Source organism: Lissotriton helveticus, chromosome 8 (genome assembly GCF_964261635.1).
Source record: "Lissotriton helveticus chromosome 8, aLisHel1.1, whole genome shotgun sequence".
Lineage (NCBI taxonomy): Eukaryota > Metazoa > Chordata > Amphibia > Caudata > Salamandridae > Lissotriton > Lissotriton helveticus.
In genome coordinates, this window is record NC_136069.1 from 183,116,398 (window position 1) to 183,133,853 (window position 17,456).

The window sequence follows — 17,456 nt, forward strand, 5'->3', positions numbered from 1 at the left end:
GTGATGAACAATACGCTGGTTGTGATGGTTCCACATGCGGTGGATACTTTATTGAACAGAACGAAGACTCAGCATTTGACTAGTGCGCAGTTGTCAGGTTATGAGCTGACACTTTTGGCGACTCATGTGCACATAAAGCGATGCAACACGTTGAATCTAGCCACGTTGTTGCCGATTTCTGTAGAGACAGATGTTCAAGAGCAACATGATTGCTTTCTCAGGACAGAGAAAGAGACGAAGGGTAGAATTGACCTAAAAGATACTCCTCTTTTGAATCCTGATGGTACCTTATGGGTAGATGGTTCATGCTTTAAGCTTCCGAATGGCGATACGACTGCAGCGTATGCAGTTACGACTTTGCATACGATCGTTGAAGCTTCACGTATTCCACAGAATTCGGCTCAAGCAGCAGAATTGATTGCACTGACAAGAGCGTGTGTGTTGTCCAAAGGAAGAAGAGTGACTGTGTATACCGATAGTCAATATGCGTTTGGTGTCGCCCATAGCTTTGGGCGATTGTGGAAGGAACGTGGATTCCTCACTTCCCATGGTACGAAGATTCAGCATGGACAGTTGGTGAATGAACTTCTTGAGTCGCTTACGTTGCCGACGCAAGTTGCGATTGTGAAATGCAGTGCACATAAGAAAGTTACAGATGACGTTAGTCGTGGTAATGCGTTTGCGGATGAAGTAGCGAGATAAACGGCGAAAGATGTGACGAGTCGAATGTATGTTGCAGGTCCAGCGAGATGGGTTCCGGATAGAGGAATGTGTGAAGACACAATAGAGAGTGTGAAACTGATTCAGGCTGAAGCTACTGAGAAAGAATTGAGTGTGTGGAGAGAGAGTACGGGAATGTTGGATTCAACTGGCTGTTGGATTGAATTGTCGGAACACCAGCGATGGTTGTTGTCTGATGCGTATGTGCTCGCAGTGGTTACGATGGCACATGGAATGGCTCACATTAGTGCGAAAGGGATTTGTAAGTTGTTGGCTCCAGTGTGGCAGAATGGTGGAATTCCTAAGTGTGCGGCGAATCTGGTCAAGAACTGCATGGTTTGTCTGATGCATAATCCTGGCAAGGGAACCCCAACTCCAGCTGGTCACTTCGTGCCTCCGGCGTATCCATTCGAGGTGTTGCAATTGGATTTTATCCACATGGAGAGATGTAACAATCTGAAATACGTCCTGGTGGTTGTCTGTGCCTTTTCAAGATGGGTAGAGGCTTATCCCCTAAAGGATAACACTGCTGTATCCACAGCTAAAGTTCTGCTCAAGGAATTCTTCCCTAGGTTTGGTTTGCCAAGAATGGTATGGAGTGATAATAGAAGTGAATTTGTGGGCCAGATCATGAAGAGAGTGTGTGAGGGTTTGGGCATAAGGCAGAAATTTCATGCTGCGAATCACCCCCAATCAGCTGGTTTAGTCGAGTGCTATAATGGTACTCTGAAGCTTAAGTTAGCCAAGATCCAGGCAAGTTCTGGTCTTCAATGGCCCGATGCGTTGCCGTTGGCACTTTTGTCAACCAGAACTACAGTGCATTCCCGAATAGGACTTAGTCCATACGAAATTGTGTTTGGTCGCCCGGCAAATGTGTGGGGAGTGCCGAGACCAACGAAGTTCAGCGACATCGAATATCCCGTGTTGGTCGATTACTTGTATGATCTGACGACTAAATTACGTGTTTTACATCAACAGGTTCATGATAACCTCCCACAGGCATCTGAAGATCCAGGTCACACCATCAATTCTGGAGATTGGATATTAGTGCGCAATTTCCAGCGGACCAAGAACATTCAGCCCCGTTGGACCGGCCCATACCAAGTACTGTTATCGACACGAACAGCAGTAAGAGTCCACTGCAAGAAAAATTGGATCCACAGCGTACACTGTAAGAAGGTATCTTTACCTCTACCGTACGACCAGTGGATCCGTGAGGGTATTGGTGATTCAGAAACAGAAAGAGTGCCGAAATTTATGCCATTTAGCGACGCACATTTGGTAGGGACCAGGTCTGAGCGAGAGGACGACGATATCTTGCAAGCAGCTGTGCCTCCGCCTTTGAGATTGGACACCACTGAGCCTGAGTTGTTGTTCCGAGATCAGACGGTGCCTGGTAAAGGCAGTTATAATTTGCGACCAAGAAACAATGGACTAATAAAAAAAAATCTCTTTCTGCCCTTCCTGCACTCTCTCATCCAAGAAGCTGTTTCGTTTTGTTCTGTTTTTTTTTCCTCCTTTTTCGAACCACCATCCGGGTTCAGCTGTAGGGTCGCGGTATCAAAACTTGGAGTGACAAACCGTGTAGACGCAAGGTCGACGGTTCTGGTTTGTTCTAGGGCGTTCCCTAGACTTACAGACGCACACCTGAACGAAGAAAACCAACTGCCGCGAACAGCACGGTTAGAGGATGGAGTTTTTTGAGATTGAGAGAACTGTTGCAAAAATGAACTTTAAGGCAGAATTATGTAAATTGATTCGTAGCAAATGTTTTTTAATAACGTGTCTCATAGTGTTTTTTAGCATGATGTTGTCTCTGATGGGTGGGATTGTTTATGCTACCCAATTGACATTTGCACCTACCTCCCAACCTACGTCTTTCCCTACTACTATTTCTTTGCATTCGTTCCACACTTTACCTGAACATGAACTGATTAGAAGGTCAGAATTTATTAATAATTCCTTTGTACAACTTCTCCATCAACACCAGTTGGTAGTGAACACCACTAATTGTTGGGTGTGTGGTCTTATGCCACATACTACGGATAGAGGTATTCCCTATTTGGTTCTGCCATTCAGTTACAATGGGTCTGTATGGGCATACCAGACGTTGTTTATCTATGCCAACGAAGTCTATGCCCTGCGTTCCATGAAAGATAACTCGAGTAATAGTGCCTTAGTGAAGGGAAGAACAGACATGATCAGAGATATCGATACATATGAGACTATTCCTAAGGATGAGGCATTAGCTTATATCGGATGGAACGTGACTGGATATAGTGTTAGTCTGAATGAAAAGCAGAGACGAAAAAGGTCACCTCCGATTTGGATCGTACCCCATCGTGGTCATTTCTGTCTGCAAGGTAAAGGCAAGAATCCGAGAGCTCAGTTAGGGAAGAGTGTTTGTACTCAGACGTATGTCTTTGCGTCCCAAACTTCCCCACCGTTTTTAGCAGCTAAGGGCACGTATTTTGTTTGCTATGATAGAGCATACACATGGTTGCCTCCTGATTTTTCGGGAACATGTTATGTTGCATATCTGTTACCTCCTACGTATACTGCTGCTGTAGATTACCACAGAGCGAGAGTTGTTAGGGGTGTCTTCAATCAGGAAGATACCACGGGACAAGAAGTGGGAGACTTTCTCAAGGGTTTCCTACCGTTTTGAAGACCTATGGCAAATAGTAGAAACCTACGGCAATTGACGAGAGTGGTTGAATCCACCATAAATGAAACTGCCGGTGCCCTTAGTAATTTGACCGCTGTGCTTCAAGCGGATCGCCTTATGACATTACAGAATCGAATGGTTTTAGACGTCATACTTGCAGACCGAGGTGGGGTATGTAAATTGATCCAATCGAGTTGCTGCGTTTTCATACCAGATAGTGCTCCGACAGTATACCAGGCCATTTCTAGGTTACATAAGATCTCCGAGTCTATAAATGTGGATAAAGGGGATTGGTCGTTGACTGGATGGTTCTGGGGGCTGTTATCAACTTGGGGATGGAAGATTCTGATGATCATCGGGATGGTTTTAGCGATTCTTTTCTCATGTTGTCTCTGTGTACAGTGTGGTCCTGCCATATGTGGCCTGTGTGCTACTATGTGTGTGAAAGGACCTGTCTCGAGAGAAGTACTGAGTAACAGGATGATGCTCCAGCAGCATCTTGATGATCTGATGAATATTGATATCGATTCAGACACAGACTGAGTGATTGCCTATGTAAGGGCAAAAGGAGGGTCTGTGGTTCCGTGAATTCTGAACCCGTTTTTATAAATAGCATGGTTTCGTTACGAATTTGATAGTAGCAAACCGTAACTGGTGAGTTCGGCAAGTACGAGTGATCTCGTCATGCTAGACCTACAGATTCACTATGTATTTGGAGATTTCGTTCCAGACCATGGGTTCCATTTTGTTTATGGCAGCCATTCTTTGGTTGCCCTCACATAGGCCGTTGACTGCGGCCGAACGAGTCCTTGGTACACGTACACGTCGGCTTGAGTTCGTGCTGACTTTTGGATGAACCAAGGGAACTGACCTTGTTGCCTGAAGCTGACCTTGCTGAACCAGTTCCTTGCCCTATAGCTGATCAAGATTAAGGATCAGAGCGCAGGACATTGTAAAGTTTGATATACACACACATCCCTTATCTTGCTCTGTATCTGTTTCTGTTTCTTCCTTTATGGCCTCTTTTATGACATGGGTTGTGGTCCTTTTATTATGGGTACTGTCCAACTTATGTAAGAAGGAATGTTGGGTTTTTCTGTATAATTGATGGTGGGCTGGACAACCGAAAAGTGGGTTTGCCGTTATGCGATACCTCCTGTAATAATGCCTATGATTGGACAAATTGTAAATAATGGGTGTTTGTCCAGAATGTGGGTTTTTGGCATAAAAAGGATGACTCGTTTTTGCAAATTTGAGCAGTCTCCTACGAATATACGCAGTGTTGTACTTCGTGGACCTCTGTTTCTGGTTGCAGCCAATAAATTCGATCTTTGACACCATCAAGAAGTACCTCGTGTCTCTGTATTCTAAGACAGGTGAACCCGAAGACTTTGGGCGTGCCCCTGGCGCCGCTGGGTACTAAAAAGCCCAGTTCTTCAGAATGTTAAAAAGTAGAAGATATATATTCCCAAGGTAACCTCCTCCTAGTAGAAGCAGATTTGAGTCGGCACAGCGGGGCTTTTTTTAAAACAGCTTTATTCTTTCAATTGGCATGACGCGTTTCGGATATGTCCTTTCTCAAATGCCATTTACTATTGATAGATGCCACTGGTGTGACCTGCTCCCAAGTGAATTCTTAAGTGTTGTCCGGACAATAAAGTAGAGCCGGATACCTGGAAATTGTTGCCTGGAATCACCGGAGCCTCCGCAATGGGAACTGCATTTCCCAGCATGCAGTGTAACTATCTTGCTGGTAGGTGGTTCCTTTGGTTGGAGTTTTCTTTGCGTTTCCACTCGATTACCCCAACTTGCAGCATATCTTGGTGGGGGCGATCACACATGTTCCGGGCTTTTCGTTGCTGTTTTTATCCCTCATTCCCTGCCTCTCAATCCCGGTTGCAGTAGAGACGGAGACCCGGTGAAGTAACGGCGTCTCCCCAGTAAGTATGGACTGTCATCTGGCAGCGTACTCTGACTGGTTCCCGAGATGAAAGGCGGTCCGGCAGTCTCCGTGCAAGCCAACGACTCCCATAACACTTGAGGGAGTGCCGTCCTCGCGTGCCGGTGAGGACACGCTAATATTCCCAAGGTACCCTCCTTCTAGTAGAAGCAGATTTGAGTCGGCACAGCGGGGCTTTTTTTAAAACACCTTTATTCTTTCAATAATATATATATTTTTTTTTAAAGATTCAATAATATATTTTTGACTGCTTATTTTGAAATTTTTCTCACCAATAATGTAATAATTGTAATTGTATTAATATAGCGATCACTATCCCTGAAGAGGTGTCCAAGCACTTTTCGGCGAGTAGCACTCTGCTCCGGAACACAAAAAAGATTAGTGGTGGATTAGTATAGGGATATATGAGTTAATTTGAGGAGTGGACATGAGAATCTGCTAGTTGGATTGAATAGGCTAATGGCAGGATAAAAGAGGGAAGAGTGTTATTTGGGAGATTTACGTGTTAAGATGAGGTTTGGGGTGAGTTAAAGGAGAGCTGGAGGAGAGAACAGTCTCTAGAAAGGGATTGGAGATTAGTCAAAGGAGGTATACATGAGGGAAGAATTTGGAAAGGGTTGTTTGAGAGATCATAGTAGTAAAACGAGGTTTGAAGTGAGCCAAGGAGAGATAGAGGAGGGAAGAGTCTAGAAAGGGTTATCGTAGTAGTAGAATGAGGTTTGGGATGAGTCAGAGTGTGGAGGTAGAGGATATATTGTGAGACGTATAGGGTGAGACAAAGTAGTAAGTGCATTGGATAGAGTCAAAGGTGTTTTAGTCTTCTTCTACAGTAGGAGTAAAGAAATAAGTATATAGATCTGTAACTACATTAAACCGGTAAACATCAATAAGGAAGATAAGAAATTGAGAAACTGTGCATTGTATAAACTCAGACTTTCAAGTGTTGCTGTACTTGAAGCTAATTTATTGGTATATTGTTATAACTATTTTATTTGATCTTTTCATCAATATTTCATTAATGAAGCACTTGTAGTTAAAGAGCTATGATAACATTTACATATTGTGATAAATAAATAAAACAGAGACCCATAAACATCCAATCAAATAACAAGTATGAAAACTATGTAGTGACCTAACATGTTAAGCATAGAATGATTGATATATATATATATTTATGGGACTGGATTGGCCTGGGCCCGCCACGAGAACTGGGAGCAGACAGCGTGGTTGTGAGGAGATTCTGCCTCACACCTGGGCAGCATGTATTCACATTGCTGCCCCCGCCGAGGATGTTCCTAAACTTCGGGGCTGAAGCGGTGTGGGGATGTAAGGAGGCTCTAAATCCCGAGGACAAGCAGGAAAAGTAAGGCTGCCTATACCATCGGAGTCCTGCATTTCCACCCGACCAGCTGTTTGTACATTTTTCCCATACCTCACCTACCTGAAAGCGGAGTGATGCATTCTGGTCGCTGCAGTCCACGACAACATCGAGTGCTACAACAGGTGTGATCATATTGTTTGAGTCGGAGCCTAGTTCATTAGAACACTTAAGGCGGCAGGACTTAAACAAACATTTATTTCGATGGGAGCCTCCTGTAAACTTGGGCGCTGAGGAAGGCAAGATTATGCCGAAATGCATTCGCCATCTACATCAGAATAAAGGAGCTTCCATACTGTCCCCCCTTGTGGCCTCTACTCTTTCGGAAGGAGGAGGGTGTTTTGTTATATATGTATATGTATATGTATGTATATATATATATATGCATATTTTTAATTTAACCATAGGTAATATATATTTAAGCAGACCTAAAGAATATATATTAAAAACAATAGTTATACATATTTGTACAAAAATAGACATATTTATATACATATAATCAAATTATAAATGTGTACAAACCCGGTTAAAAGCTGTACATTAGTGTTTGAGTATGGTGGTTATGTAGGAAAGAGTTCTGAAGATAAGACCGTTATCTGTGGATCTTATGTATGGCGGTAATGAATTTCATAGATTGCTGCTTGAACAGCAAAAGATGTACCATCTATGGTTATGTTAGTAGTACTACTACAAAAGAATTAAGTGAATAGGCATCAAAATCTTTTCTAATTTCAAGTTATAGCCAGAAGGGACAATACATGTATTTAATTTCTCTAAGAAGAGCTCCAAGTTGTCGTGTTTTTCGGGGGCCGTCTGGCTTTTATCAAAATGTTATCTTTATTTTTTGCCTCTTGTTCCGCACAGTTTAAGTAATTTCAAATATGGCAGATCCAATGTTTTCAATATGCTTTTGGTCATATTAAACATTGCCTCTGCTCTGTGTGCCATGTGGTAGCTGTGGAGAGCAGAGGTGAACAGCCTCCTCCAGTTCATCGCACTAAGGCCTCAAACAACAGGTGGAATTTCAAAATGGCACCAAGCGTTAGCAGCCAAACTACTGCTTTCACTTTAATAATGACTGCTAGAATGTTCTGTCCCTACATGGAACAGCTCGGGAACGGCTCCCGGACTTTCACAGCGTCTCCTGGTCCTCACTGCGGCAGCAACAAAGTCACTGTCATCACTCCTGCATCGTCCATCATCGGTGATCATTGCTCTTCCGTGCCTCCTGGTCACCTCCGAGTGGCATAGACTCTGTCCCCTCTGCTTGCAGGTTCTTCTCTTCAAGAATTAATCAATGGATTCCACCAGACTCATTCACCTTCTTCACTGACGTAATCTTTCCTGAAGTCCTCCATTGTGCTCTACAGCGGTTTCCGATGTCATTTCGCACCTATACATCCGGCTTCCCTGGTGTCGGCATCCTTGTTCTAGGGGCATCCACGAGTGGGGTGACTCCAACCTTCTGTCTACTACGGGGTTTCTTTAGGGTCCAGTGGTAAGGGTCCTTCTTCTTGAAAACTGCAACCACAACTTTCCAATTGACTTTCATTGAGTATGTGGCTGTGTTTCCACTGTGCACACAGCCTACGTGGGATTCCTGGGTACTTAGCTTGGGTGGTTTCTTGTGTCCTCAGCTGTTCTTAGTCTTCTGGTTCAAGTTCCGATTTTTGTCGAGGTTTGCTTTCCACTTCTTTAGTATATGGTTTGGTCTCCACCTGGTGACCACTGTATTTGTGCTTACTTACCGGTTTACATTTGAAGTATTGTGTGTATTGTGTTGATATCTCTGGGTAGGAGATATGCCAAAGTGTTAGTGAGTGTGTATAATAAATATACTTATTTTTATAACTACACTGTGTGGTTCTTTTTTGTTTAACCTTCACAATACGCTTAGTTCTGGTAGAACAAGCTGCTTAACACTCCTTCTGGACTAAGCATGAAGCCTGCTTTCTACAGCTACCACTTACAGAGCTTTGTATGGTTGTCGAAGACCACTAAAATCACCAACAGGGTTGTCTGGCTTAGTGCAAGGTGCTTCACTTCAACAAGTGTGTACCATATACTCAGCCAGCTTTTACAGTCTTGCTTTAAAAAAATGTTGTATTTAGAAGTGGAAATATACATTTCTCCCCAAAAGCTCATGGGTGTAATCATGCCACCATGGTAAATTACTTGGAGTGCCTCCTCTTCCATCACTACTTTCTCAATTCCTCCTTCAATTCTCTACTCCCCAGAAGTCAGTTAACAAAAACTTGTTGTTAATTAGTATAAGCTGAACACTGGCAAGGATAGAGGGACATGCGCCTGCTCCAATAAAATGAGAAATACGTAGATAATGCAAATGTGCAAACAAAAGCCTTAAAGTTTGTAAAAACAAGGACAAATTGCTTAATAATTTCTTGTATAAAAAAAATATAATCAAATTGCGTTACTTCAAGACCGCCTTTGTAGAGGTGATCAGAACCTCTGCCCCTCTTTCCTCCGCACTGCATGCTCACATAAGCGAAAATGCAAGTATTTGCATGTGCAAAGTCGACATACAGGCTCGTGGAAGCCTCATAACAATGTCTAGACAGGCCGAGGTAGAAAAATTGACTTTAGGGTGACCATTCAAGACTGGTTGGAAGCACGGTTTAAAACATATGATGATGAACAGCACATTTCAAAATAGGAGCTACTGATTCCGATGAGACCTTTAGAAGAGAGACCTATTACACAATACACAAATTATTCTGTCCAAAATACATCTCAGCAAGAGTACATATCCTGTTTTGCCACAGTTAATCAGTGCGTATGCACCCACAAATAACCTTATCTACAAATAAAATGCAAAAAGCATCAATTTTTTCACCTTTCGACAAATTCCTTTTCACAAACGCGACACACGCATCTGTGATTAAATTGCAAAATAGTACCCAAGACTTTTATCAGCGCAAGGCTATACCAGTGGAAAAATACCCGCCTCCTAGGTTTTGTGTGACAAAGTACCAAGGGAGCAGCATGTAATCCAACAAAGCCCTTCCTGCTGTAACTCTATTGTGGCACTGAAGACCTTTGGAGTCAGTCAGTAATGCTGTTATTGGTCATCAACTGAATAATGGACCCAAGTCGCAGGTGAGTGTAGAGGTAAATGTATGACCAGATATATTTGCAATGGAGGCACGGGTCCCTCCCACTTCGAGCATTCACAAGCAAGTGGAGTGAACAATCAGACAGCATGTGTCCAGCTTGTAGGATGACCGAAGAGTCTGAACTCCATATACTCTTTTTCTGCCCTGTTTATCGTGGGATTCTCAAGAAATGGATAGTTCCCCTATGCAGAAACTTGGGATTTGAGAGTGTCTAGCTGCCTTTAGAGTTCTGAAATCAAATCTGTCGGACCACATTGTTTTTGCAGTGGCCAAATATTTGGGTGCCATTTGGTTTCTGAGAAGAAAATGCCTTAAGGCTGGCCACTGACTCTAACGCACTAAGGACTTGTTATTGTACTATGAAATACTTTTTTAATGAAAATGGATGATCTTATAAAGTATACATCTTATTTTTTAATAATTCTATGGATGTTATTAATGTCTTTTATGGTGAAAATTTTACCGAAATAAAGATTTATGAAATGAAATGTATGACCAGATCAAAGGACAATAATATTAATGATACATGAATGACGGCTCCCCCTCTCCGGTGCTCCAGCGCTCACAAAAACCACCATCACTCCCACCTTCTAATAAATACTACTGTACATCAGTTGTTGTCCCCTTCAAGTAAACAGGACTATGATTTTCCCAACTCCACTCTAGATTGACTGACTTTCACCCTTCAGTGCGATTATCTTTCATTGTTTTCATCTAGATTCTCAATAACTACTGCAACACATGCTATTTTCACTTCTCTATTATCACTTGTTAATCAATACATATCTCACACCAACACATTCTGAGAGCAACCGTAGACTTTACTCTTGTAACAGAATATCCCCACTCCAAACCTACCATCAACCAGTCCTCATCTGAGCATGAACTGAATACACCTGCAAGTTAGTATTCCCCTTGCCCTCCCTCAGGCAACCAAAAGGAAACTACTTAAATTCACTATGATCTAACCTAAATGCATCACAAAATCATGACCGAAGTGCTTCGAAAAATAATTAACCACACATTAACTATTAAGTATATTCTCCCTGCTGCTTCAAAGCCAAACCCTTGACTATCATCTACCTTTCAAAATCTAAAAAGAAATAAAACCATAAGACCAATTCTATGTGAGTCGCACAGGAAAAAATCCACCTCAGTATGGCGTCAGTTGAGCTCCGAGCACACTATCAAATGCCATTGCAAACCCCAAACCTGCATAATTCCAAACTCATTTTCAACTTGCTTCAGTGTTGCACTTAACCACTTGTGCACACTGTCATGAACCTATTCTCTACTCCATTTTCACTTATCAATGATCTGTCCGCTTCAGCTAGGGACTTTGACTTGTATGTCTCCTCAAAATTCACTAGTAAAATACACTACTTACAGCCTTAGTGCCACCCTCTTACATTCCCACCACAACCCAATTCTAAACTACACTCTGATTTAGATTGAGGGTATTATGACAAAGTCATTCCAATTATCAAAGCTACAAACCCCCCATCCTATGTACCATCAGACCCGTTCAGTCCTCTGGCTATCGCACTTCTTTCCAGTGTTCTTCTTCTTGTCTGAACTATCTTTTTAACTGTACACTCACATCTCGTACATCTTCACCAATCCGACATGTTTCAAATCTGTAGTGGTCCCAGCGGTTCTTTAAAAAAGAAATACTACTGCTGATCCCTTTCACTTCTCCCACACCCCCAACAAACTATTTCCCAGCATCTCAACTCCTTTTGTTGTACGATATGGAAAAATTTGTCTTCAGATGTGTCCCACTTTCTTTCCTCAATCTATCGTACCTTCTCAGGTTTCCATACCATCCACTCCATAAAAACTGTTCTCTCATATAAACAAATTCATAACCACTGGCGGCCATAGTCCCCTTTCTTGTATCCTTTTACTTTAGAATCTATTCACCTCCTTCAAAACTTGATTGGCCTACTGTGCCCTTTCTACGCTAACTAACTTTCATTGGCCTAGCTCACAACTGGTTTACCTCGTCTCTCCAATCGTTCTATCTCAGTTGCTGAGGTCTCCAAAATTTCACTGTCCACCCCACTACTGACCACCCCACTGACAGTGGGTATCACATGTCTAAGTCCTTGGCCCTCTTGGTTCTCATTGTACACCACTTCTGTCATCTCTGATGTCATCTTTAGGCCATGTTTAGCCAAATATACTCTTGGTTCAAACCCCACGTCCGGTCACATAACTCTTACTGCCATCGGACAATGAAGGACGCCACAATCGCTGTTGGTGAACTCTTCTAAAACTGAGGCCCTACACTTTCCCTCTGACACCACTGCACTCTATCACGTACTACATCCAGTCTGGAATCTCTGGGAAAAGCCCTTCAAAGCATATACCATAAATTCTCTTCCACCCTTTCATGAAAGGAAGCCTTCATATCCTGAATTACGGCAGCACATCTTCAAATATTGTGCATCCATAACAACGCTCGCATACTATACTCTTTAGTAACCCCAAAAGACTCCTCATCTCTTTAGTATTCATTAAACTGGACTACTGCAATAGTCTTGTTCAGCCATGACCGTCTTGTCACACCAGGCCACCTTGTTCCACCTCCATGATCCAGGCAATCCACCTTCTAGGCCCCATTTACTGGAACTCCCTACCCCAAGACATGTGTTCATCACCCTTGCTTCAAGAGTTCAAAAATAGCATCTACTACAACTATAAAGATGGCAACTGTTACAGCTCCAGTGTGCTGGGCTCATCTACATTTCATGCCTCTGTGTTCCATTAGCTAGAGAAACGTAATTGTTCTAGATAAGTGTTTGTCTTCACCAATCATCGTCAAATAACTATCATAATGAATCCATACCTTAACTATTATTTCTCTAAACTATGTTCACCACTCCACCCTCATTGATCTATGAAGCGGCATTTCAGCTATGTAAAACATTTCTGAAAAGGTAATGGCGCTAAAAAAATATAAATAATACGTTTGTTGTTTTTTTGTGAGAGCTGCTCTTAGGGCCTGTACGTTTAGTTACCGACTTCATACCAAAATATTTGATTGGTTGTCCCTCCTCAAACATTGCAGTGAATGTGCTCTGCTCAGTTTGGTATCTGACATTAGCATTACTCTAGGTCTATAGTCAAGGTCCTCTTTGAATGCTTAATATTTTGCCCAAGAATGAGCCTGGGCTACTGGATAAACATGCTCGCGCACCCCAAGAATTTCACACACAATTTGGGATATACCACCCGTACAAAGTAGTCGAACTTCAGATGCGTAATTAGCTTATTTTAAGAAAAATAATGTTTCTAGTTCTAGCGCAAATGAAATAAAAAGGTGGTATACACGGTGCTTCACGGTGATAACAATAAAACTATGTAAAAAGAAAGAATCAGAGACTTAGTTTGATAATTTTTCAAATAATCGATAATAATCATTGTATTGGGTGTATCATTTGAAATATATTTTTGATTAAAATTATTGCTATTTTTGAGAGAAAGATGATAGATCTGCTTTATATATAGGGTGTTGGAGGTGGGTGGGAGGGGTTGCCACAGTGTTAAATCATGCCGTTCTCTGCTGCCTAGTGCAGGACACAATTTCAGTCTCTAAGCAAGTTCTTTTAGAGTATCTTAACCTCATCGCAGCGGCGGCTATTCCGCCGCAGCGCTAAGGGGGCGGGGGGCCGCGCGGCGCGCCCATTCTGGTGACGGAACCGCTCCGTCACCAGCCGCGGTTGAGCTGTGCTCATGACGGAGCGGTTCCGTCATGGCCCCGCCCGCTTAATAGAACGCGCCTCGCAGGCGCGAAATCAGCGCCACGCAGGCGTGTCGGGCAGCCATGACGGAACCGCTCTGTCATCAGCACCGCGGCTGAAGACAGAGCGGTTCCGTCATCAGCACGGAAAGGGTTAAACCTCAGAAGTGAAACCATCAGAAAACAACTGTGGCTCTATCCATTTTCTCTATGTGAGTAAGATGCAAAAACAGCTCTCATTCTAAACTACATTCACTTACATTGTGCATGCTGCTAAAGCATAGGAAATGCTATCTCGCCAACCCTCCCAAGTATTGTCAATGAGGTGTGTATGTGTGTGTGGGCGGGGGTTATTCAACTTTGCAATCATGGCTTCCTCCTAAAGTAAGGACTTGAAATAGTAGATACATATTTCTTGGCTTTAATCAATCATGTGTTTAATTGAGCACTTCTTGTCATCCGTGAATGTATCCATGTGCTTACGAGAAAAGAGCCCTCAGTTGCGAAAACAGAGGTCACAGTGGGAAACTGGTAGCGAAAGAATTAAAGTCTCAAAGCCAGTAAACTGCGAAATCAAAATTTGGGATGATATTTTGTAAACCACATTGGTTGTCACACTTTTCACACATGATTTTCTGTGAGTGAAAATACAGCAGAGCACAACATTTTGAAAATGTCAATATGAAATAGAGGCACAAGTAAAATAATTGGTCTAGTTCACCTCATTTGGGTTAAAGCAAATACATGAACTATCCTTAGAGACGCTAAATCTAAGATTGTTTTTCTGCCTATGAAACAGAATAATTTAGGACAGTCTTGAGATCGTTCTTGTAAACTCTTTTTCCTCCCGTTGCTGGCATCTATTTATGTATCTGTTAATGGTTGAAGGAGTTAACAGACTATTTTCTTTTTAACAGTATACTCTCCGCTGTGACATGCGACGATCTTTACTGGCCAAGGACCTGTCCAAGACCTGCGAATTCATCATTCACTCCTTAGTAAGCATGTGCTCTTCCCTGTTTAATGATTCATTGAAACCCTTTTTGCCTTGAAGTGTCTTTCAACTCAGTGAAAGTCTGAAGTCGTTTGTAGCCTTTTATTCCTATCATGTTAACTGAAGAAGCCCTCTTCTCTAACATGTCTGCAAATAGCAAATATATGCACTGCCCAAAGATCGAATACGATTGGACAAAAAATGATCATTGTGTACTGTGATTTACGGGGCAACGAGTAGAAAGCATATTATATAAACTATATGAAGAAAGACATACTTTCATGAGCGAGTACAATTTGAGATCACTTAGAAACATGGTGCAACCTGAATACCTCAAGTATTTGTAGGAAATTATATTTGACCTTGCAAGGCCACGATTCTGAAGTTCAAAGATAGTAACTAAAGGACATATATGCCCAAAGGTGTGAATCATTGATGGTAAAAACAGAAATAAGCAGACACTCTGCTAGTCTGCTGCTGCTACATACCAACTGGTCATTTTTTTGCCTGTCTGCTTCTAAATGGGGATGTTTTTTAATAGTCTCTTTTCCTAGATCAGTACATTTTTGGGCCTTTGCTTTTTATATTTATTCCTACCCCACTATTTTTCTCTGTGATTATCACTAATCTCTCCAGTATACAGGATGGCAAGTGATCAATTATTTAATCATAAATTGACACCTGTGCACCTTTGTCTCAATAGGCGCTTCAAATATTTAGGTGTTGTTCCAAAGGACCATATCCTGCTATAAGCCTAGTAACATGTCCCTAGAATTTGGGAGGATTCTCTAAAGAAATCGTAGCACACTCGTATATTGGGAAGAAACTTCAGTTTAATTACAACAGTAGTTTTCACCTTTAACTTGTTTGCAATCTTGGACACTATTTCAGGTGACAATACTTGATTTCTGCACTTTTCATGAAAACCCTCTACCTTCATCAGGAAGTAACATTTCGTAACCTATAACAAAAAAGCAATATTTTTACCACATGCCCCCTTAGCTCCATTTTGCTGAAAGCCACATGTCGTCGTTTTTCGCCTGGAAAGTAGTTAGCTTGAGAACAGATGTTGGTCACTGCAGGTCCATCTGCATGCGTTAACTGGATTCTCTCCAGCCATTCTTTGAAATGTGAAGTTTATATCTGCCAAACAATCCTGAATAATTAACTCTAGGACAAATATTTATTTTATAAACTATACAGCTGCAGATGTGGGCGGACAGTATTTGATGTCAAATACAAGCCACACCTGCTGGAGAATCCTATCTTGCAATCTCTCATAGGGAGTTTTATGGTTGCGCCTGTCCCCAAACAACATTTAAGTGTACTTTTATTGCCTCCACAAAGAAAACCACAATTACTCTACTATACCTCCTTTATCAATTGGTTGCACTCCTGATGGGTAGCTTTGTGGCTGGATACTTTCTCCTGCTATTGGCTACAGATCTTCAGTTAGTAGGAGACTGCTCATATTGGAGTCTTAACTGTGTATCTCAGTTGGGAAGGCTGAGGTGGGGGAGAGACGAGCAATTTGAGCCACATTGGCAATGTACCAATTGGGGGGAAGTGCCACCTACCTTCGCAGAGTGGGTGCCAAAATCAGCTACTTACACCTGTTTCAAAGTTGGTGCTGACCAATAGTGTCTCTTCTAGTGCTTACCCATGCTTTCCAGACTGTGGCCAGGCCTACCTCAGTGCCTCTATTCAATCTCCTTCCAGGTGGCTCCTTCCCCTAAGCCAATGGAACATCAAATCCACTATGAACGCTCTCTCTCTGTCTCTGCCTCTCTCGCACAGTCTCAGCCTGCTCTCGAGACAGCAGCTCACTTCTCTGAGCTCTCTCAAGACGCTGGATGTCAGGATGCAGACTCAGTAGCCTTCCTCCCTCGCCTGGCTAGCTGTAGGCCCCAGCTCTCCCCCAGTCAGGTAGATTGAAATTCCTTGTGGCTGACGTGGGTGAACCCCAGCATCTTTTAATGGGCATTTCCCTGGTCTAATTTGCCGCGTCTGATGTAGAAGGTGTTCCTTTGCATTCAGACTACCGTATACAAAGTGATTCGACTAAGTAGGACATTCTTGAGTGCACACAACAAGCTCAATGCCAGGAGTAGTATTGGCAAAGAGGATGTTCTCCACACTGTGTACACCCTGCATACATTTGCCAAGGCTCCACCGCTACGTTTAATTCAATTATGTTAGGCGAATTTATGAAGCACGAAAGAGTACTGAATTGGGACCTGAATTAACTCCAGCACTGACTGTTTTATACAAATTCTTGACAGAAGCTGTAACTGTGTAGTGCTTGCATTCCTGGCAAATTATGCCAGTCTACACAGAGGTGGTCAACAATCACTAGTTGTTGGGCCAGTCACTCATTGATCAGCCCACATTCATTAGCCATTGGTTGCTTGTAGCTCTCAGTGCGGGAATGGATGTTTCCGCTTAACAAATATTTCACTGGAGGAGCAGCCATACGAGTCAACACAGTGAGAGGTGCACTTTGTTTTCTTTTCAGGCCTTGCAGGTATTAAAGAAGGGACACTGTCCACCAGAACTCCTTAGCGGTACAGACAGCATGCATGAGCCCCCCTGCAGCCTACCTGAGTGAGCACTGTGGCATCCTGTGAGGAAATAGGGTGTATTATATGATGTGGTTGTGCACCCTCACTGTGTAAGACACTTACCAACCCCTTTAGCACCATAAGGGTTTGTCTGTTTAATCCGGGGTAGCTGTGGCACTGAGCAGCAAGGCTTACATAGAGGAACTAGTGTAAAGTATTGAGCAGCACCATAACAATTGAAAAAGAAATCGACACATCACTTAAGAAATCTAACATCCATTTATAAAAATAGACTG

At 42.5% G+C, this 17,456-nt stretch overlaps 1 protein-coding gene across 4 annotated transcripts in view; it reads left to right on the forward strand.

Annotated features, from left to right (window-relative positions):
* VPS26C (VPS26 endosomal protein sorting factor C) overlaps nt 1–17,456 on the forward strand; it is a 331,601-nt gene that overhangs the window by 200,286 nt on the left and 113,859 nt on the right. For all 4 annotated transcript variants that reach the window (XM_078656856.1, XM_078656855.1, XM_078656858.1 and 1 more), the window contains exon 4: nt 14,523–14,603. In XM_078656856.1, coding sequence (XP_078512982.1) covers nt 14,523–14,603 — 81 coding nt within the window. The remainder of the gene's footprint in view (nt 1–14,522; nt 14,604–17,456) is intronic.